This window comes from Aythya ferina, assembly GCF_964211825.1.
Source record: "Aythya ferina genome assembly, chromosome: 3".
NCBI classification, from domain to species: Eukaryota; Metazoa; Chordata; class Aves; order Anseriformes; family Anatidae; genus Aythya; species Aythya ferina.
This window is the reverse complement of record NC_140298.1, coordinates 15,708,842-15,733,039: the sequence shown is the minus strand read 5'-3', so window position 1 is coordinate 15,733,039 and position 24,198 is coordinate 15,708,842. Positions and strand designations below refer to the sequence as shown.

General features: G+C 35.3%; 1 protein-coding gene across 33 annotated transcripts in view; it reads right to left on the bottom strand.

Moving 5' to 3' along the window:
* Positions 1-24,198, bottom strand: part of NRXN1 (neurexin 1) — a 723,656-nt gene that overhangs the window by 76,945 nt on the left and 622,513 nt on the right. For 19 of the 33 annotated variants that reach the window (XM_084513032.1, XM_084513021.1, XM_084513050.1 and 16 more), the window contains 2 exons: positions 15,813-15,902; positions 14,038-14,357 (listed from right to left, as the gene is read on the bottom strand). In XM_084513032.1, coding sequence (XP_084369158.1) covers positions 14,038-14,357; positions 15,813-15,902 — 410 coding nt within the window. The remainder of the gene's footprint in view (positions 1-14,037; positions 14,358-15,812; positions 15,903-24,198) is intronic. The other 14 variants (XM_084513027.1, XM_084513028.1, XM_084513029.1 and 11 more) reach the window with 1 other exon arrangement.

Sequence of the window (24,198 nt, the reverse complement as noted above, 5' to 3'; positions counted from 1 at the left end):
TCAGCTGTGTGTCTTCACTCCAGTTCTCAGAGTGCAAGTGCAAAACCCACTTCCAGCATGAAATGATGTCTTGCTAGCAACCTTGGTAGAAAGGATTGGCATGAGTAATAAAATAAGCCATAGTTATCCCAACTCTTTTTCAAAGTCAGAGTTAGGAACTTGTGAAGAGTCTTTTAAATTTGTACTGGGCAAAATTATACCAAATTATGCCATAATGTGCCACCATATTGTTAGATCTGCTATTAACCATGATTAGAGTATGCATGTTTTAAGTGCTAGCACCTAGAAACTTCTTCAGCTTCACCAGGATTAATATGGGATATTTTAGGAAGTTTAGTTAATTAGTTAATGATATCTGTGTTCTCAAAATATCTTCCATGTCCAAACTTCATCTTTATAAAGAAAGGGCCTTTCTATTCAAAATCCCACAGACTACTTTCTCTCTTATGAAGTTAAACACTGGCTCTTGTGGCAAATTCTGCATTAGGATACACAGAAAAACAATCTGTACATTATTCATGTACTTTTAACCATCACTAGTGCAGTACAGCCACAGGAAAAAATGGAAGAGAGCCAAAAAAGCAATGAGCCATTTCTTTGCAGATCACCAGTGAATAATCTGCCAGTCACAAAGAACCACAATTAACAGAAAGCTGGCATTAACAACTAATAAGCTATTTAAAACTAGCAAATCAAATTGCATTCGATATGACATATCACCTGTGTGTGTGAAGTTTTATAGAATGTAATTCACAGACTCTCAAACTGGGAAGAACTCATTTCACATTTTTCTTACAAAACATCAATTCAGATATCAGAATCACACCTCATGTCATATCTTAATTAGAAAAATGAAGAAAAAGAAAACTCCTTCTGTAGAAAATGAATCACAACTGGTTCAGATTTTACCTTTAGTCGGTCCTAGGCTAAGATTAGTGGGCAACATTATTTCTAACTTGGTTGCTAATTCAAGAAAAGACTTTAAAACCATTCATTTAAATCCCTTCCGATTCAAGCATTTAATCATGTGTTTAAAGCTAACACATATTTAAATTCTATCTTCAATAGGAATTATTCTGCATACTCAAGAAAACAGAGTATTTACCCCATGAGCTTCACTAGCACAGAGCTTCTGCTTCCACCACTGCCAGAATCTTGCAATTCAGATGTGATGAAGTCTTGTTAGGTGATCTCTTGTGATGTTCCAAACAAAGTTATAATTGAGAAAGAACACTTGATGGTAAGAATACTTACACATCTAGTGAAACTTCTGCCTACTAAGATGAACAACATTAGTCAGTGTTCATTATTATCATTTTACTAGTGCACTAAAGAAAATTAAATTGTCATATGGTAAAATTATCATGTCAGAAACCTGTTAACTCTCCGTTATGAAGAAACAAAGCACTTTAATATATTCACGGAGTAAGCAAACTGATAGCCAACTTTAAAACACGAAGATATTAAGTATTTTACCCCACATTGTAGGATTTTCTTTAGAAGCTGTTAGTTACCTGTAAACACTGAAATAATAGATAATGGTTTCTATTTCTGTGGGGGACTCATAGCACTAAAAAAAATTGCAAAGTTTAAATACTAAGATCAGCTAAGATAACAGAGAAGGCACTGCCACCACAGGTTGGTAAAGCTCCACAGACAGTTGACTGAAAACACTGGGCTGATCTTAGTTGTTTGCAAATTTATGTCTAATCTACTGACTCCAATACACTGAAAACATTTTAAAAACACTGGTTTTGTTTGCATTTTAGTTTTGAAAACTTATTAATTAAAAAAAAAAAAAAAAGATACACAAGCACAAACGTAAGTAGATTTAAACAAAAGAGTGTTTTTTTTTTTTTTTTTTTTTTTTTTTTTTTTTTTTTTTCCTTTTCATTGTTTTGTTGCTGATAAAAGTGGAAAATCTATTTTGGGTCAATCCAAGATTTTTCCATCAACCATTTCACTGAGAAAAACAGTAAGCACAACATCTTGATCATACCTCTCCAGCCACTTGTGCATAAAGTTTTAACCATGATTGCCATTTCATAAAGAAAATAATAGAGCTGTCTTTATCTCTCATTTAATTATAAAATGGCTGTTTGGTCTACTTTATAAAATATTATTTCTTAGACTATTCCTGGCACGTGGTGATTCAAGCTATTCCCATCAACCTCAGTGACAGGAATTGCTAATATCAACAACATCAAAGTACTTCACATGTTTATGCTATTCTAATTGCAGTTGGACATTACTACAAAAATATAGCCCTAAAAGTGTTTTTATACACTCAAATACATACAAGAATATTGGCATTATCTAGAAGGCAATGTACTAGCTATAACTGTTATCCTACACTATGACATGATATACAAATGTATTCGTAATGCTCAGGTATGGATTAAATCAGTTAATTAGCCAGTCTATCACACCTAGAGAAAATGTATTCAGACTGTCATATTCCATACCTCTGGGAGCCTAGAATTAAACAACCAAGATTTAGTATTAATGTAAGGAATTATCGGCTTTACTGAACACATTCAGTCTGTCTGGATCTCCCAAAAGCATTAAACAAAACTCCTAGACACTTAATTTCAGTGAATTTGTAGCCTTCTGTAACATGGAGGCTGAATCTGTTCTAGTTTTCCCAAAACATGACCAGAAATACAATGCAGAAGAAAGGGAGAATATTCTCTTAAGGCTTTCTGCTTATTAACACCAGCCCATTTGTTAAAGTCACAGGAGAATCTGGATAGGAAAAGAAAGCCAAGTGATCAACTCCTAAATCTACTAGAATCATACTCTTGCTGTTTGCAACATTATCATAGCATCTACTTAGCAAAGAAACTAATGCCCTCCTTTAAAAAAAAATACTATGCAAGTGTCATTTAAGATATGTCTAAGGCCATTTATCGTGACCACATCCTTTTTTTTTTTTTTTTTTTTTTTTTTTTAACATGAAAATGTCAGAATAAATGTGTTCTGTATATTTATAGTGTTGTGCTGGGGGCTGAGCAAAACCTAGTACAGACTGATGGGCATTTCAACAACCCTGTCAACCTCTTCAGTCTCCCTTCTTGACAGAATCCACCCACAAAATCCCAAACATTTAGTATGTGGCTAGATTTAAAAATGTAGCAAAATAATATAGTACATTATACCTTCAAACGGTTTGTTCCCCACATAAGCCTTTTTTTCCTTCCTGGATCTGAGGATATGTCAGCACCATGCAATCTCCTCACACAGGCTTCCTCCTACATAATTTCTGCTCTTTCCAGAACTTCTTCTAATTTAGTTGCTACATGTTTTCCTAAAAACTTTTATTTCTACTCTGTGTTTCTAGATACAGACATAATCCTTAATAATCCAGATGAACACATTAAAGCCATTAATAGATTTCATCTTCACTCCATTTTCATCTCATGGCAAGGAAGTAGTTAATTTACTAATAAGGGATGAATTGGAAGATGTTACCATTTCCCTCAAATCAGAAAACAAACCTAGGTCTTTAATTTCTGTTTAACTGGTCAACATATTGGATCATCCTCCAGACTGCATTTTAAGGAAATGGCTCCTATTTCTCAATCCATATTTCTATGCATTTCTAGGAGACAGCAGTATACTTGCATCTATGTGATAATTTCAGTTGTACTCTTCCTTTTTTTTTTTTTTTTTTTTTCATGAAGCCAGCCCTAGACATCATCTGTGTTGTGTCTTAGGAGAAATTATTGTCACAGGTTTCCTCTTTATGTCAGTTCAAAGAATTCAGTGTTCTACTTTGCATTAAAAAAAAAAAATCCAATCTAATAACTTAATCTAACTTTTATATATATATATAAATGTATATATATATTTATATGTGTATATATATACATATAAATACATATATACATATATATGTGTATATATATATATATATATACACACACATGTATGCATATATGCTTACCAAACAATATCGTAAAAAGAACATTTCAACAGAGTGGTTAAAAGAAAGGAAAATGATGCAGTGAAATAATATACTGCCTGCATGCAAATTATTTGTAACAGAGCTTATGAGCATATGATCTTTAAGGTCCTTTCCAACCCGAGCCATTATATGACTTTGTGATTCTATGAATTGCATATCTTCAGCCTACTAGAACTTAGAATGTGGGGACATAACTACAGGAGTATAGCTAAGTCTGAAGCAATGACAGTGTATAAACGAAACCTGAGCACTAGCTGTGCAGATCTGAATGCTGAATACCAAATGGAACCAAACACTTAAAGACAACTTTAGCTAACATATTAAATGTAGTAAATCATACACTAATTGTTGTTTTATCCAAAACAGACATGGGATGCTGCTACTACCCGCATGGAAAAAAAATGTTTTTTTTTTTTTTTTTAATAAACCTTCTATACTAATTCATTAACTGAAGAGTGTTCCAAGAATTATCAAAGAAAGTGATCTGAAGTCTATGAAACAGGAGTGCCTATGAACAAAGTTTTGTTCTTAATAACAGTATGTGAGCAAGAATGCTTCAGACATTACTGTCACAGTCATGTTTAGAGGAAACATCAGTATATAGTGTGGTTATACAACAATATGTATGTTGCATATAACATACATTATATAGTTCTGGTGCTTTCGGTGTTTAACAATACAAGAATGAACACAGTGGCACAGATGGGTCCTCTCCAGTCGTACACAAAAGCAGACTGAACACTGTAGCCTGCAGTAACCAACTTGTAAGCCTCTCACATATGTATAGCATGGAAACTATTACATTAATTTGCATCACATTTGCTGTAGCAGCTAGGTTGAAACTTTGCTGAAGTACACTGGGAGGTCTGCAAGCACGGTGGCACATTTAGGCTACCTGCTTTGAGTTGCCACCCTGTGTGACTGTTCTTTCACTCAGCTCTGAGGGATCATCCACAAAAGTAAAGAAATAGAACTTGCTATTATCTGAGTTCTGAAAGGGAATTGTGTGAGCCAAGTATGTAAAACACAGTATTTCAGTTACTGAAATACACCAAAGGAAATGGTGAACAAGATCGTCGGGCTTACTGACGCTGCTTCAGTTAACGATAAGGGGACTGAATGCCTATTGCTTTCTTTTGATAGGAGAACAGTGACTCTCAGACACAATGCAAGGATTTCTATCCTGCAAAGCAACTGAAAATTAAGTAGTGACTGTAACACCCAGGCCTTTTCAGCTATCCAAAATGCAGAAAAATGCATAGCAGCTACTTGACTGTGTGGTTATGGGTCACTAAGTCTACAACATCCTCTTGTTCCAGATGGGTGAAACAATCCCATTTCAGTATAATCCTGATGTAATAATATTTGTTTAGAGTGCTGAAATGCGTTGAGGGGGAACAGCTGGCAGACACAGAACATGAGATAGAACTAAGCATCACTTCATGAAAGGATGACCCCTAAGAAAGGGGTCAGAAACCTTCTGAATGCATGGAATTGCAGCTGTAAGTGGCCTCAGATCCTTTTCCTCACAAACTGAACTTAAAAACCAGCTTCGATTTACAAGCAATTAATCAACAATTTAGACAAGTGTCTTTATGTTCTTTGGATACTAACAATATTGTAATTTATTTTAACATCCACCCCAACCCCCTTCCAGTTTCTGTTAGCTCTTTAAAATTCTCTTGCTAAGTCAGACTAACAATTCACTGTGTGAAAAGAAGAGGTGCTCCCCATGCTGCCTCTTCTCAGGTAATCTGTAAAAGGCCAGGCTTTGCACCATGTGTAATGACCAACCTTCATCACAACAGGCTGGATGATGCCTCTTAAAGATAATGCACAGCAGAACTAAAGACAAAGTAACCCATGCAGAATAGCAGCAGCCTGCCTTCTTTGGATTGTATAGTGCAGTGTATGGGAATTATCATTTCTGGTTAAGTTCCCACTTTCCCCTACAATGCATTAATTAGCAGTGCATTTTTATGCATGTAATCTCTCAAGCAAATGGACAGGATTTGATCTCAGTGGCCCAGTATGCTACAACAGCCTGTATGAGCCCTTCCTTGCTAACAACTCACTGACAGTCTTATCCTATGAGCCTCAGTGACATGAAGCTGTTGTTTCAGAGGTGAAATTGTCTACAGATGATAAACTAGCAACAGTACTTATTATTTAGGAATTCAATGGCAATACATAAAAGTATTCTGTAAGCAACTTACATGTTATAGTATCTCTATATAGAGGTGACAAGATAAAATTTTCAAGACAATGAATTAAGTCATAGATATTAATGAATCTGAAGGAACATTTGAAAATGTTCATCCAGAACAGATATTGACTTAAAATAAAAAATATCTTTGCTTTTTAAACACAGGACATGGATCTGCAATTGCAACAGAAGTCCAGGATGGCACCAGAACACATGCAGTTCAGCTCCTCTAAGAGCCTGATGTCTTTCAATTTGTGCCAATGACAGATTTGACTGCATTGGCTGTGGAATTCAGTATTTTTTCACTTCAGTGCTTCAACTGAGGATCCCATACTCAATAAACATATACTTTGAAGGAGAATGGGAATTTCATATGTGACTAAATATTAAAACATATTTAAAGAATTTCAGTGTTCATGGTATCTTATTTTAATTTTTAGAGATCTTGCTTAAATATCAGTATTAACAAACAACTACACTTTAAAGTATTAATTGAATTATCAAAATCATTAGAAAAAAATAAAAAAGCAGTCTGTTAAAAAAAAAAAACAAACAACAACAAAAAACATGGTATGGATTTCATGTTTTCTGTTGCACGTAAAAACTCTAGACCAGCTTTTAGGTCTGGTTTAGAGAGCCCTTGTCTTCTTGTCTGCATTGTCTTCATCCAAAGGTAGATGTCACAGATGCCATAAAGAAAGGGGCTGGGGAATGCATCATGGCATATACTGTTGGCTGTAGGGTTAATGGCATCCCCACATCATCTGCTATCAACATTTCTGATCCTAATTCTTGGGAGAGGACAGTCACCTAGATGATTCAACTGCTGTTACAGCCCTGAGGAGTTGTAAGCCATCTCTGCAAACAAACTGAGACTTCATCTAAATATACTTCTTCAAACCCAAACATCAATACACATAAGAAAATGAAGAATGGGTATATGTCAAACATTGTGAAGACATAACTTACTCTTCAAAGGCACGGAAATGTGTTTAGTTATTGAGATAGAATGGGAATATGTGCCAAAACCTGAAAATTTGACACTGTCAAATATGGAACTGTTCTGCTCCCAGGTTATACAATAGATTTCGCCTTCCACTCTTCAAGAGGAAACAAAAATATTTTCATATCTTTTTCTTACTCTATACAGTCTCAAAAGCTTTAACTTTGCATTTTTCTCACCTTTACACACTTGTGAATTTATGTGTTCAAATACAAATTCTTACCTAGAATTTTCTTTATAAAAATATTTACAATTCTTTGTGTAAATGCTAACCACAAATACAATAAAAATATTATATGAGATAGCAATTGTTATTATTATATATTACATAATATACTTTATAGTTTTAATTAAAAAATAATAATGCAAAACAGCCAGAGTTCTCTAATTACTTAAAGAGGGTTAATTGGCTTTTTGTATCAGCAAAGCAGCATAACACAGCTGTGGGTTGCATATGAGCCTGCTCCATCATTCCTCATCACCATGTTGTTTAAAAGGTGGTCACACCACAACTGGGAGCTGTGGAATTGAGGTCACCTATCTTTGGTGTCACAGTGTCCTGTTGGTCAATCCTTTATGCTTGTCTCCTGGCATATGGCCAAAATGAGGTATCAGCGTAATATGCCTTCATGCAGTGATGCCCCATAACACCCTTAAATAATATTGACCTATATATAATCAGACGTTGACATGTCTCAGCTACTTGAATTGCACCTCCCCATTACCATCAGCTGATCTGCATACAGATCAGCAGCAAGATGAAGGCAGCAAGATTTACTCCATTTTGTTAAATTCAGAACAGACACTTTCACTAGAAGTCCTGGAATTGACCTTCCCGTCCCACAGCCTACCTTAGCCAAACATCCTTAGCAAAAGCCAGAAACCAAGCTCCCTTTGAAAAACTGAGCCGTCAGTCTGTACACCTAGACATCTGTATATCTACCTGCAATTAAAATGTGTGCACTTCCACAACTACCACATATGCTACCTAGTGCAATATAATTCTGTCCTTAACACTTAAATTCCCCAGTTTCTGTCATCTACAGAGCACATATGGAGTTAAAGCTGATCACTGTGAAGCTTGCTGCTATGGGATTTGTTATACGCTAGGGAGCACCTGTTGAGTTCCTTGCAATTTACCAGACCCTTGGGAAGAGCATTGTCTGCTGGGGCCAATGATTTGTGGACTGGTTGGTGTGAACATCCAGAGGAAGAAGCAGCAGCAGTTCAGAGGCACAGAACTGCCTGTGTGTAGGAACACATTGCAGACCTTACAGCAGATAATTTTAAACTGAGACGGGTGGAGAATACTCTTCCTCCTATTAACTACATTGATTTCATGATTGGCGCATCTCCATAAAATAGGAGGAAAAAAACCAAACACAACCACATTTATGATCCTGTGCAAAAGTCATGTACTCAAGTACCATTTCTTAAATTGAACTCTTCCCATGAAAGACACCCCCTGTCTTTTTCAAATGCTTGTGTTTATTTGGTTGGCAAGGTGCCCATCGCTGTTACTGCTACAATGAATGCTATTTAAATCCACTGCTTCAATACACGTAAAGAAACATACCCTTCACCTGATGTATGCCCTCTAAGGGAACTGACCAAATTTCAGCTCATCAATTTAATATGAAGTCAATTTAATTCTGCTTGACCAAAAATCAGTGCCTATTGTTCCAAAACATGCAATCATCTCACAGTGTATTGCAATCGCTGGTTAAGTGGCTTAGTGTTATCAATAAGAGCCCACTCTGATGAGGACAAGAGGACTGCCAGAATCCTTTATGAAAAATAAAAAAAGCTATTTTGCACACAACCTTCAGAAATGGTTTCCAACAGAAGAGAGCAGGGGCTGCTGTGTGGATGGGCTGTCATAATCAAATCCTTAGAAACAGATGAGAAATAAGCATATTATTCTTGATTTACTATCACTTCATTTATGATTTCCAATTAATACAGTTCCACACAGACATGCCAAAGAGATACTAAACGCCTGATTATGATATCCTAATTCAAGGAAAACACATACTCAAAGTCCTTTTGAAGCCTTTTCACTTCTGCCAACTCTTGCAATTTTTATTGCAAGCCTTGCAGTACTTGATGTTTTGCACTTTGTCTCATGGAGTTATGGAACTAATCTCCTTTATTTTCAGTTTTTAAAAGAAGTTTATCACCTTCATGATTGAATAGAAAAGCTTGTAAACAAGCTTTTTAAAAAAGCATCAAAAATAAAAGTGAAAAAGAATGAAGAACTGCATTATTTAGTTGAATAACTTCATAAACGGAATGATGTTCTTAGAACAAATTAATGATTCCTAAGCCCCTGCGTATACTTTCAACTCAACAAAAGTTAGCAATATAGTCTAGAACTTCACAGGAATCCTACTGGTGCAACACTTAAGGTTGGGGATTTCTTTTCTTGCACTTGAAGGAATGCCAAATTTCAGGAACATCTTCTAAAAAACTAAAATACGTATCTAACTACACTTTTAAAGAGGTCAAAGAAGATAAATATTAGGAATTTACAGGCTACCTTGCTGCAGGAAGGAGGTGAGCAATCTTCTCTTCTCCAGCATAAGTGGAGTGAAGAAGTTCTCTTACAATTCTCAGCTCATGCTCCAATCACCATGGGTTCCCCCAAGCGTCAATGGCAAAGTGAGGAACAAAGTAAAGAAAACCTCTTGTCAACCACCCACCAGATACTGACTGTGAACCAATTGCTCAACAGAGGCAAACTGAGCAGCCCAATCGTTAAAATGCCTGCTCCAAAGAGTCTACTGTAAGCTACACGATGGTCATAGAGGAGAACTGGAGTTCAGGGTCTGCTATCTGAAGATCCTAGATAAAAAAAACATGTAGTAAACTACCCCTCCCTCATGATGGCTGCAAATCTGCATGCAGCCCATTAACACTGAAAACACTGCACTAACTTCCTTGTTCCTCCCACCTACTAATTCCACCACCACCTTTTTTTTTTTGTCTTCCTCCTTACCTGATAACTTTTGTTTATTCTGTAAGCTATTTGAGTCAGGGGCTGTCACTTTCTATGTGTTTATGCAGTGCCTTGCAGAAAGGCTGACAGCTGTAGATGCCGTTATAATCAAGGAGAAAGGAGGGTGGGATTTTCAAGGCACTAAGGAAAATGAGTCATTCACCTACCATTGACATTCAATAGGCTTTGAGTACCTTTCTCCACTTTGAAAATCTACAGTTACAAGTATAATAATTAAGATGTCCGTCATCACCAAAACATCCATTGTTAAAATATGACACAGCCTCCAATAGGGAAAACCTTCATTTAGAGCATAGTCAGTAACAAAAAGAAATTTGTTTCAGAAGCGCTAAGAACTCATTTGTTGAAAATCATGCACAATGGTGTTCAACATACATTCTAGTAAGTATCATGTCTATCTTGTATCATATGTTGCATTAGTTAGATATCTGCTGAGAAGCACACACTTCATCAATTTAAACGCTAATACTGTAGGTTCTTTAAAAAAAACATTTCCTATAAATAGAGATTTAAATGTTCTTCTTTAAGTATTATAATCTTTAATTGAATTCAATACCTCTGCAAATGGAGCAAACAATTTCTGACTGATTAGATCATTTGCTTCTATTCTATTTCAGACATGCACTGGTTTGCAATAATGTAAGTTTTTTTTTTTTTTATTAGCAATTGCTTTTCAGCTGTGTATTTTCTTCAGTAACGTAATTAATGCCAGAAAGGTACCTTTCCTTCTTGTGACTACATTATGTCAATGTAGTTGACACTCTTGCAGAGGTTATGTGTAAATAAAGTCAGAAAAAAGTGTAAAGGACAAAAATGAAAGGGATGCAGAAAGGAAAAGTAGATTTTCCTTGAGAGAATGAGTGCCCTCATCTCCAAGCAAAATAAAGATATAAATTGACTACTCAGTACACTGCAGGACAAACCCGTGGGAGGTCCTATAAATCACTAGCACAAAAATTATTACACTCAAGTAGAACCAGAAAACAGGTATTAATGAATAGAAGAAATCTCATCTGTAATTTGATTTAGTAGCTTTCTAGGTCTGAGATTGTTGCATGAGTAACATAGCAAACTTTACAAGACAAATTTTAGCTTTGATTTTGGGATATTATCTCTCTCTTAAAAACAAATCACAGGCCTGATTGCAAACTATGTTTCAGAGCAGTGCCTGGCTAATTAACTATTATAATTGTAATGACAACACAGATCCTACCAAGCAAGATGTTTAGACATAACTGAAGTAAACCACTGTGGATTATTAATAGCAAGAAAGGCTCAGGTAAAGAATCAGGATGCCATGTGTTTTGACAGCATTAACACTGAACACTTTCCTTTGAAAGGCTGATTTCAGGTTCTTAAATACAGAAATATTCCTACCTAGAAGCTTTAAATGGACAGAGGAAGAAGGTGAGGTAGATCAACCTAAACCTTCACCCTCAGAATGTGCTTTGGCGAGATGCTATGGATATCCAGATGCTCCTGGAGCCTGCCTGAGCCTTATGATGCAGCATTAATAAGCAGTTGCACACAGCATTGTGCTGTAACCAGTTCAGCCAGGAGGGGTTGAAGGAATGGCACAGTAGCACTAAGGTCACTGCTCCAGAGGCAGCGAGTAAAAAAACGGCATGGATGTTCTGATAAAGTTGGTAAGGGCCACACCTTATTTCAGGCATCTGGAAACAAATCTTTGGAAGATATTTTTGCCTAGTCATATATTTCAGTTCTTCACAAAAAAAAAAAAAAAAAAAAAAAAAAAAAAGGTTTGCTGGAGTTGCTCATTTAGGACACTTTTTTCCCACAAAATATGCAATTGGAATACCTCAAAGAGAAAAATCTCCTTGGTGAGATTCTGTGGGGAATATTTCTGGCAATTGACACCAACTGATACAGCAACTATACCAGTAAACTCCTATCACCCACTGATTATGCAAGGTCCAAACTGAGAATGGTCCCTGCGACACTCTTACTCCCAAATAGGGCCTCAGAGTTACCTGAGAGAGCTGCAGAGGCCAAAAGCATGCTGAGAATTGTTAGAACAGTTTAATTTTATAAAAATAAAATTAGCTTAATTGTCTTTTATTAACATTAATTTAGCTCAAATTATTCCACTCTGTAAGGATGTACTGCTCATTTAGATACTTGATCTCCCCCTCTGAAATTTGGTGGTCTTGCATCTCATTGAGATCAGACTATATGGATAATGAAATAGGAGATGCTGTTTAAAACACAATTAATGGTGAAGAAAATGTATTGCTTATTTAATAAAACACTGCAGCCTACTGCAATAGCCATTAAAACAACTACAGTCTACTGAACAGCTTTACAATGAATGGCGTTTTCTAGAGGCAGCTGGTTCCTTCTATCTCTGGTTTTCGTTGTGTCCCATCCCTCCCCTTCTTTTTTTTTTTTTTTTTTTTAGATTCTCATACAAAAAGAGAGATTCATAAACAAGGAAAATGCATAAAACTGTGTTTACTTGAAAATACAGATCAATAAGATTTTTAAACGCTCACTTTTAACTTAAATGTTTTGCCTCATTTTACAAAACTTTTTTTTTTTTTTTTTTTTTTTTTTTACTTCTACATCACTGTAGTCAATCCATAGCATAAAGTGTACAAAAATACTACAGACAAAAAAAGCTGATGTGTCAAAGTTTGATGTCCCGATCAAATTCAAACAGTGTGCTGAGTTTTTACATAGAAAACAGGCAACTTGACCCCAAATTCCCAGTCTAACCGGCATATTCTCCTCCATTTTTGAGAAAATTAACTTCGTTCATCACATCATGATTCTATTCCTCCCTACAGCTTGTGTCACTTTCTTTGCTCTTTGTTCTACTTCTGAATCTTGGAGTGGAGCTGTCAAGGTCTAACGGCACAGTGGGTGCACAAACAAGCATGTGAACCAAGTAAACATATGAAAAGCTTTTCAGTGTATTTTTTTTTTTTTTTTTAATAAATTTTAAGCACACATCAGAATAAATATAAATAAAAAAATATAAGAATCTTCTCTACTAGAGAAGTGTCTTGGTAAGTTTTAGTTTTTTAAAGTACAAAATCTGAATGCTATTATTCAGGGTAGCCACCAGATGAAGGTACTTAATTCAACTCACCTGCTTCCCCCTCTTTTTTTTTTAAAAAAAAAAGAAAATTAAATTTCCCCACATACAGAGATGCTGACAAAACCTGAAAGCTACTAAACATATCACTACATTCATGAGATGTAAATAACCTCAATAAACAGTAAACAACAGTCTCTGACTTGGAGCCTGAATCTCCCAGGGTGCAGGGTGCTCTTAATTCCCTTTGCAGCCACCATCTCTTCTGAGGAATTCTGCCTGAGAAGATTCTAAAACTTTTAATTTGCTGGAAAGTGCTAATTCTCCCTTTCCAGCCTCCATCATTTTTTTTTTGCCTTCTCACCATCTTCCTGTTCTCATTTCTCCATCTCATGGATAAACATACCACTTCATTTCATTATGTCTTAATTCCAGAAATCCTGCACTTCCACACTGAAAATAATCAATGTTAGCTATCACAGGAATTACATAGGAACCACATAGAATTAAAAAAAAAATGCACCATTCTGAAGATGGATGGCACGGCAATAAAAGTCATCACAAGAAAAATCTGAACTGGTAAGTCTGCCTATTTTAAACAAAGAGCAATAGCTTCTAAATGCTGACCAACATCATATCTGTGAGCCATATATGTTACTGAACTTTTATCTTTAACTCATACATTTCTTCAACAGGAATAATTTCATCCGTAGTGTGAATGCAATACAGAAAGCCACACTCAAAGATGAGAAAACTTTTGGAAAAGGCGAGGAAGCTGACTAACCTGACCAATAGGCTCTTTTGTCGGGGCCTTTCCTCTTCTCGCGGTGCTTGTGGCCAAAGTGGTGGTTGTTTCCATGACTGATGTTGACATCTCAGACTGCATTGCTGTGGCTGTAGACTCAGTTGTCATAGAGGAAGGCACTTCACCAACAAGTCTCACATTTCCTTCTATAACGATGTTGGCATCATTTTCTGCTGCCATATTCAGAACTTTCAAGCCATTGTAGTAAAGACCAGAGAGCTGGCCTTGGAAAGGATGGCCACGTTCCTTGCCTCCAATTTTTATAGTTGCTTGGCTATTGAAGATTGTAAGCTGACGCCCTGTAAAGATAATATTATATACATGCAAAAATGTTGACTGTGAACACCGTACTCTACAAGAATGATAACAGATTTTCATGGAGTGAATAATGACAGCAATAAACTATAAGAAAAGATTTGACTCATAATTCATTGCTTTTTAATGAGGTGTCCATGAAATGCATAAATTTTGAGAGCATTTGCAATTTCTAAATTTGCCACATTTTTAGTGTGTGGTTGCTTGTGTGTGTGTGTGTGTGTGTGTGTGTTTTGTTTGTTTTTGCTAAAAGGCCAATCAAATATATTTGTAAACGCTTCCAGTACTATAATAACCCTCTTCCTTTTACCTGAACGCAGTGTTAAGCTTTTTGGTGTGTGTCAAGAATGCCAGGTTTCTATTTCCTTATTTTTTCTTCAAAGACTGCAAACATTTCAAAGATTTTTCCATGTAATACACTGTTGGGCCTATAGCTTTAAGTATGTACATGTGAGTTTATGTATGTATAGACATATACAAATATGTATATACACACAGAGTTTATATATATGCAAACATATCACTAGGTTAAGAGAATTTTAAAGAACGTTATGCAGTAATCTGTCATATCTATGTATCAGTGAATAAAATATTTACTTTTTTAATTAAATGTTTCCTTTTTGTATTTAAATGTTTATTTTCCTTCAACATACACACTGAAAAGAAACACATGGTTCACACTGAGTATCTCAGAGGCAGATTCAAAAATAGATGTCTGATTGGCTTTCAGCAAGGCTATCAATTAAAATAAAAGATTTTAGATGTAAAAGCGGCTTCAGAAATGATACACATACCAATGGAGAAATCATGGCACATTTCCATTCAACAGAGAAATCCTCAGCAACAGTACCACTCTTAGTAAATAGAAGTCACTTTAGCAGATTGGTTTCTGCTCACAAAAAGCATGCACACAACTTTAAGTTCTGTTTTAATTAGTGTTTGTTCCAAAATCCCCTTAGAAGGTTGCAAACGTTAAAGGGACTTCATTTTGATTGGCAATTCATCTTGCCCACTATTTAAGATTCCTACACTTTAAACAAATTTTTTTTTCAGGACCATAATGAAGATATCATAACTACATATATTTTTAGTTAATAATTTAGATGCTGGAGCATGTAATATAATCTATGAATGGTTTATAATTTTTTGTTAATGTTTGCTGTGAGTACCTTCATAGATTGAGTTAGTGGATTATATTTAACAGTCCCTTTAACCTTAAGTTATCAGGGTAAGATTATTAAACAGCTGGTACTTCTAGAAATGTAGAGAAATTATTATACAAGGTATGCAAATATTACTCTATATTTTACTATTTTAAATTTGTTTTTAATTTAGTTTTACTGAAATTTATTTTTTATGTTTATTAGTGTTACAATGAAGTACTACTTGGTTATGTTCAAATTATTTTTTTATTTGAAGTTTTAATCAATGTTTTTTACCTTTGTCGAGTAGCCATTCATCAACTACTCGACCAAGTCGATATGGAATTCGCTGTCTAGCAATCGCCAGGCGCTCGTTATCATTGTTTCCTTTAAAGTTTAAAGAGACATTTCATTGGTTAAAATCTGTAAGGTCAAAGGTTAAAAGTTAATACTTAAAGCTTGAGCTATACAGTTGCCACATGATTTTTTGAAATTTGGAATTTTAAAAAGTGCTACCTGGAACATTTCATGGTTCAGACTTTTCATTCATTCATTTATTTTATTTTAGCAAACAAAATTATTCCTATGTTAATTGAAAATTAGAAATCTGCATTTGAGCTAGGTTATTAAACTTATGTTATAGACAGACCCAAAAAACAAATTTAAACATCATAGAATGGCTTTACAAAAAAATGATCATTGCCCTCAGGGTTTTGTCTTTTTTGATGTTTCTTATTAACTAGTTAAACATGTTCAGGTGAAACAGGTTTAAGTTTTCCAAAGACATCCAACCTCTCACTCCAGGTTAGTCATTTAAAGAAGAACACAAGTCTTAATCACCATTTAAGGCACACTTCCGCTGTCTAGAAATAGACCTGCCATAAAATATGTCCTAGTCAGAAAAAATGCATTCTTATTTGCTTCACTTAAACAAATTCCAGAGATCCAAATATACAGTACAGAACAGACTAGGGTATTCACCATTTGTACATTCTCATAGGACATGTTGATCATATCTTGAAGGAACACCAAGGCTTTGACAAAAGTGACTTGCTGAAAGGTAACCTTGTTCTGAAATGTAGAAACACTTAACAATTTAGCAAGAGGCCATCTTTAGTGGGGTTTCATAAATTAAGAACTATTCAGAACTCTGCAATGCAAAACGGAAACTTGTCATATTTGCAAACTGCATCTATTCTCAGTCTGTTCAGAGGTCCTTGATTGCTTAAAATAAAACATTGACATAAAATAAGGTTGATACAGTCATGAATATATCAGACAGCGAGGAATAATTAGCAAATCACTTTAAATGTTTATTTTTAATTATATGTATTGTGTGTGATTTAATGACATAGCTATTATTCCTCAGAAAACCACCCACTGCTGTCTTTTATTTGAAATGTCGAAATGTCTTCTAGGAGATGGTAAACCTCAATGTTTCCTCCATTGTACAGGTTTTTGGTGGTGGCAGTATTTTAGACCAACAGTATCTTTTGCTTCCATTATATTGGTTCATATTGTTTTGTTTGTTTGTTTGTTTTTGTTTTGTTTTATTTTGTTTTTAATAAATAAAAAGCACTTGAGCACTCAAGAGATACAAGAAAAGCAGTCAAAAGCAGTTATTTCTAATTCAGGCCCTAACCCAAACTTAATCTTGCTTCAATGTGCAAACTACCTTTAAACTCTCTTTAACTTTCACCAGCAATGAACCAAGTCTTGTATCTGCAGTGGAAATAGTAAGTACAGGGTGCAGTAGCCCATTGTAGTGCAGAAATACATTTACTTAAGCTAGCATGATCTTACTGCTAGTTATCAGAACAAATTATTATCCAAATTCAGGAAATCAATTGTCTAGTTTGTCAGACAATTATCCCCTCTACCAGCAACACAGGGTTGCAGTGAAGAATCAATTCTGTAGCCCTCAGAAACTGCAAAAGCAACAGCTTCTGTACCAAAAACCATCATGGTTTTGTGCAGATACTTATTTTGAAATCCCATGAGCTGCAATTTACCATGTTTCCCACATTTGGTTTAGCATGTATATAGTTCACTATGGCAGAAGCTGATCTTTTGAGAGGATGTCCTTCTCCTATCCACCTTCCAATGTACTATATGAACTATATGCATGTCAATATTAAACAGCGCATGGGTGTATATATTGAAGTATACACATACATATATTTCCATATGCACATTTTGTTCCATTCTCAACTCTCAGAAACATTCTCTGAAAAACAATATTTTACTGAAAATTTCCATTTTCTACTATTTCAGGAAAATGAAAATTTAAAATACAAGGTTTAGAAAAAGACTCATGGTATAAGAATACAGAACGTCTTATGACTTTTATTTTTTCATGTTATGATCTTTGAAATTTCTGTTCTTCATATTGGGCCTGAAACTAGCTCCTTCAGTCGTGACAAACCTTCTGTTACAGAATGCAAATTTCAGAAAAATGTGAGAAATGTCATGTAATCAACATGGGACCAAAGATAAGTAGATGCAATCCTCCACGTTTTTTATCAATGAGTTAACAATTGATATCTCCTGACAGACAGTTATTTTTAAGACTTAAATTTAGCTTTTTATTAAAGTATTTATGCAGTTTTTATTGAGGTATTATCAGTTAATTCAAAGAATAAGTGAGAATGTCCTATTTCCAAAAGGCTTCCTTACCTTAAAACAAATGAATCATGAACTTTTGTTGCTGTTGGGTATCCTTGTTTTGTTATCCATGTTTAAACAAAAGGAGAAGAAATAATCCTATGCTATTTATAAGAAAAGGCTAAACTGTTCAGAAGAAGTTTTTGTGCATGAATCTATTAAATCAATGGAAAGAATTCTCATGGATGTTGATAATCACTAACTTGAGATTCACAGATCACTCAGTGTCATTTACTGGGTGCCATTCATGAACTAACGCTCCCTACACTGCAGAAGCCCCATACAGTCATGTCAAACTGAAGAAGTGCTTGCAACTGCATACACCAGGAAGGCATTAAATGCTATGCTGTTACAAGCAGTCAGTGTACATTAGTTGCACCTCATGGAAGGACAGTCTGTAGTCACCACTCTAGATCTCTACCACTATGGCATCTCTCTACTGTAATTTCATTACTAACACTGGATTTATCCTAGACAAAGTTTATTGCTCCTTTCACTTTTAGTACTTGGTTGCTGCTCCAGGATATCTCTATGGTGATCATGGAAACTCCTCTGTAAATTAGCAATATAAATTTAGTCCTGGCCAGCTTATACATTTCTCTGAATTATTTCATTAAAAACTCCATATGGTACATACGTTTTTGAGAATATTGAACCCTAGTATAATGTGATTCTATCTATAAATTATGCTTTATACTAACTGCAGCAGTCTTGTACCACTGGGAGCAAAATAAAAATGAAAAGTAAGGAAATAACCATTTGATTCGTAAAGGTCACACAAAAAAATAATTGCTGATTACATTAGCCTATCTCTCATCAGAGAGAAAAGTGCATAGTCAAATGCATCTCAATTTGACACTATTACATTAGCTTAAATTCTTCTAGTAGATAATATAAATGGAAAGGCTAGGAGGAAATGGTGTGGAACTTTCCAGGTTTAGTTTCAAGGAGAACACACAGGTTTACTAATGAGGAAACTACTAGATGCATAAGTATCTTAACAAGCACATTCAAAACATTACATAGCGCTGAAAATACTGAAAACAACACTAAAAACAACAAAAATCCTAGTATCACACTGAAAATATAAATACATATTTTCAGTAACTCTTTTTTTCCCAAATAGTTGTTTTGAATTCAGCAAAACTATGTTCATTTACTTCATCTGGTAATCTTATCCCTAGTAGGGAAAACAAAAATACTACATATTGTTTTTCTCAGGAGTATTCAGTGAACATTCTTCATGCTTCCTTTATTTATACTTGTTTTTACCAATAGGGTGAACCACAAGGAACTTCTTCAATAAAAATACTTCCAAGAAGGTTAATAAATATTTTCATACTCTAAATAAAACTGCACCTTTGAGATTTTATTTCTGTAACACTTTTGAAAGATTAAGTGTTTTGTCAGGCATGCTTTTCAACAGTAATTCACAAGAAACAAATGATTTGCCTAAACTTTAATTGTAGACGGATATATGACTACCCAGCATGACACTTCATGGCTAGATAGCCAAAATTTCTTTGATTAAAAAAGCTGGGTAAAAATGTTTCACTCATGATGTGCACTATGTCATTGTCTAACCTGACTGAACTCTGAATGGAATCATTCTTCTATCAAACAGATAATATTTTGTCACAACGAAGTATTAATTCTGTATGAACAGAAAGACTTCAAGGGAATAACAGTAATTTCAAAGAATCAAGGTAAGCGGAGAGGAGCAGCAAAGGTCAAATCTTTGAGTCAGAGCAAAATCTTGTGGTAAGATTGAGAAGAAGTCCCAAAAAACTTAATCATACCTTTATATCTATAGGTCATCAGGGACAAACCAACTATGTGAACTTCACTAATATGTATTTTATCCCTCCTGATTTATTATATTGTCAGTACTGCAGTGTAATTCTATTTTGTCCTCAGAAATAAAGGTGTCAGTTATTGATGTGAAATAGCAGCATCCTTGAAAGAGAATAAGAAGGTTGAAAATTGAGAGTCTGTGAAGAACAACCTGAAGTCTAGAGAATATTTTCTTTGAAACAAACCCTTCAACAGAATACAAATCCACCTTGTTAGTCTCAGTGATCTCCTAGGAAATAAAATAACAAACTGAAGTAACTGAGGTCTATCTCCATTTATGAACAACCCCCCTCTCCCTAGTTTTGTTCATCATGATCTTGACAGTGCTACTTCTGAATCATAACTTCGCTGACATCTGCAGGAGGAAGGCAGAGACCCGTATCATTCTTCCAGATATGGTTAAGGATGAAACCTGACTAAAGTGTCAGCTGCAAAGCATGGGATGAAACAACTGTGGCTCTAGGGTATAGAGGCAAGCTGTCCCCATACTGTATCACATGGCCAGGCTAGGAAATGAAAGCCCAGTCTCATTAATGGTCCATAGTAAAGTCCTCCTAAATCATATATTACTATTACCGTGCCTACAGTTGTATGTACAAAGATACATTAATGTTCAAATACACTGAAAATACAAAGACTGTGGTCTAAAATTTGTACAACATAGAATCATTAAAGTTGGAAAAAACCTCCAAGATCATCTGGTCTAACCATCACCCTACCATCAATACGACCCACTAAGCCACGTTCCTAAGTACAATATCCAACCTTTCTGTAAACAGTTGCACAGTGAATCTACCAGCTCCCTGGACAACCCGTTCCAATGCCTAACTACTCCTTTTGAGAAGAAACGTCCCCTAATTTCCAACCTAAACCTCCCCTGGTGCAACTTGAGGCCATTCCTTCTAGCCCTATCCTTCCTTCTAGTCCTATCACTAGTTACTTGTGAGAAGAGGCTGACATCTTCACCTACTCATCCCTCAAGCTCCCAAGCCTCAAATCGATTGTGTAAAGGCACGTGGAGAGGTGAGGGGGTAGGGAGTGGGCTTGCCTGTGACGCCAAACAGGGGCCTATTTCCATTTCTCTCCATCTTTTAGGTCCCCTCCCTCTGCCTGACAGGACTACCCATTACAACAAGAATTATAAGTTAGGAGATCTGGAGGAGTATGCAGTGGTCACTCTGGAAGACTCTTATATGTGGAGCTAAATAACCAAAAGGCTGATTTGGGCTTCCTCCAGTGTTCGAAGGAACGGTAGGCACACAATTCTAGGATGAGCATTTTTTCTTGTTGCATATCCTGAACAAACCTTACAGTCATCTCGGTGAAATGACTAACATCCAAAGAAACTCTAAAATCAGAGAAAGAATTTGTAGCAAATAAGTAAGGCTGCAACTCTACACTGCTTTACCTTATTACAGAAGAGCTAACCTATAAAAAAAGAAACTGCCATATGCTATGACTTAAGCAAACTTGAATGTGTCAAATCTGCCAAATTTGTAGTAAATGGCCATAATATATATGGCCTTTTTCTCCCTAGAGGGAATACCAAATTTCTCATAATGCATATTAACTATCCCAAAAGAATATTCTATTTACAGACTGACTGACAGTAGTCTTCACTGCAAAGTGAAATCACACATCAGTAGCTTATAATACAATCAAATACAAAGCAACAACCAAAGTTCCCTTAAAGAACCCAATTACTACATTTATTGAAAGACGTATGTGCAATTTGATGCCCATTCCACTGATACTACACACTGTACTGAAACATTTTATCCTCACCTGCAAGTTCCTTGCTTCATGCTTGCATATTAAACCATATATTAAACCGTATTTTTGCAACTTTCTGGAGGATAAAACTGAGAACTCTCATTAACCTCTCAGGGAGATGTGAACCTTCGCTTCAAATCAACCACCTTCCGCTCTGTTTTGTTTTTGATTATTTTTTAGGGGATTAATTAGTAATTAAACTAAGAGTGTACTCTTCCTGATTCTCACTTCCTTACTATAATGCAATTGGTCTTGGTTTGTGCAGTTCTGGATTGCTTACTTTGAGATTGGTGTATTATATCAAAAGCAAGCAAGAGAAGATGAAAAGCAACAAGAAGGAGATAAGAAAACACAGGACTTGTCTGATAAATTAAAGGTCATATTTTGTTATCAGGTGTTTTAAAAAGATCTTTTGTGCTGCCTGTGAAGCATTACGGGGCTAATATGTATGGCTGTTGCGAAAATAGGGAAGAAAATTGATAGAAATCATTAAAGAGGAAGATTAAAGAATAAAAAATGAATTGTTATAAGTACAGTACCATGTCCCACATCACTCCAAGAGTGACATTCTGCAGGTCTCCAAGGTAAAAGGACTCTTAACTGTTTCTAAGTCATAATGTCACAGCATTTAAGGTTACTTTCTCAATAGAACTTTAACCAGAAGTTGACTGTAAGCAGTTTCTTGTTCAATAGTTTTTCAACAGCAGGAAAATGAAGAATTTTTCAACCCTACTGTATCTAAAATTAGCTAGATCAGAGATAGCAACTACTGAATATGTTCTTCTGACTTTTGCCCAGGTAGCAATCTGGATGATCTTCATTTCACACTAGCAAAGAACTACTATATAGAATGTCTCTTGACAGAAACAGTACATTATATAAATGAACAATGGCAAATGGAAAACACCATGCTCAGCTCTTATTTAAATTTCTATTGGTCTCTAATCCCATGAGTATCTAGTATTCAGGTAGAAGCCATAAATAAGAAAGGTCTTATTAACTACGCACAAACTTCCTAATTAAGTTCATCCACACTGCAAGAGCTGAGGACAGAAAAAGGACACACCGTGCAATTGCTCATATCATTGCATTTTATTGTAGCTGGTGAAAGGCTTTTGGAAACGATGTTTTTCATATATTATTTCTGGACCATTTGCAACATTAAAACTTATTTTAAACAGCGTAAAACAAACAACAAAAAACATCCCCAGGGATTAAATTTTGCTCTTGCTTATGCAATAATCAATGTAATATAAGAGAAAATAGTTTGGACTTCAGTTGTGTACACCAAAGCCACTGCAACTGAGTTGCTCTAACAGACTGTTTGGAAGCAATGTGGGGAATAGTGAGAATAATTTCACACTCATTACATGACCAGAGACACAATAAACATAAGAAATCTAAAGCAATCAGCATCAACCCTCATCAACAGCAGACAAACTTGACTGCAACTGTAAAACATAAAATTGTTGATTTCATGTTCTTTCATGAAGCTTGATAACACCAGAGTTCACCACCACTGTGCCCCAATGTCCTGAACCATACAGATGTTTTGTCACATTAACTGTATCTGCTGAAGCTGTGTCAGCTCATTCTCCTAGGAATATGCATGATTACATGCAAGCCAATAGAAAGAACAAAACTGAGGTCATTATCTGGACAAGCCTTTGCCAAGCAGAAGAAACCAAATGCACCATACAGGTAGAAAATGGCATTTAAGAGAGAAGAATCTGTTCTGTGTCAGCAGTGCAGCTAAAAAGTAGCCCTTGGCCAAAGCAAGCTCCAGACTTTCAGTTCTGTCTAAAAGTGGCATTTCAATTTGTTTATTTATGCCTTGCAGACATTTTACTATAAAATAATCTATTTCAAATTGAAAGGTTTAAGGTTTAAACTTGTACACAGAGCTTTTTTTTTTTTTTTTTTCTTAATGCTTTTGGCAAGGTATAGAAACAGAAACTAAATAACAGAAACAGACTAGATAAACAGACTAACTGAGATAAAAAGGAGTGTTTTAGGACTGCAGAACTGTAATGAGCAGTCCACCACACAATATCATAGTGGCCATGGGTAGACTTCCAGTAGTGACTTAATTCTATCTGTTAAAAAGTAAAATAATTTGATTCCCCAATTATATACATACATAAGCCTCATTATTTTCCACTCAAATTTATCTGTGACATGTAGCATGTCACCATAACTTTTATGAAACACAGCTGTTTTTTGGTAAAATTGCAAAGAGATTCCAATTAGCAAAATATTTTCCCCTTGTGATTATTATTAGCTTTTTTTTTTTTTTTTTTTTTTTTGTGCAGTCTGAGAAGACTGAGAATTATCATGAAACATTTTATTGTGCTTTGAGATTCTGATCTGGAAGAAAATTAAGAACTGTATT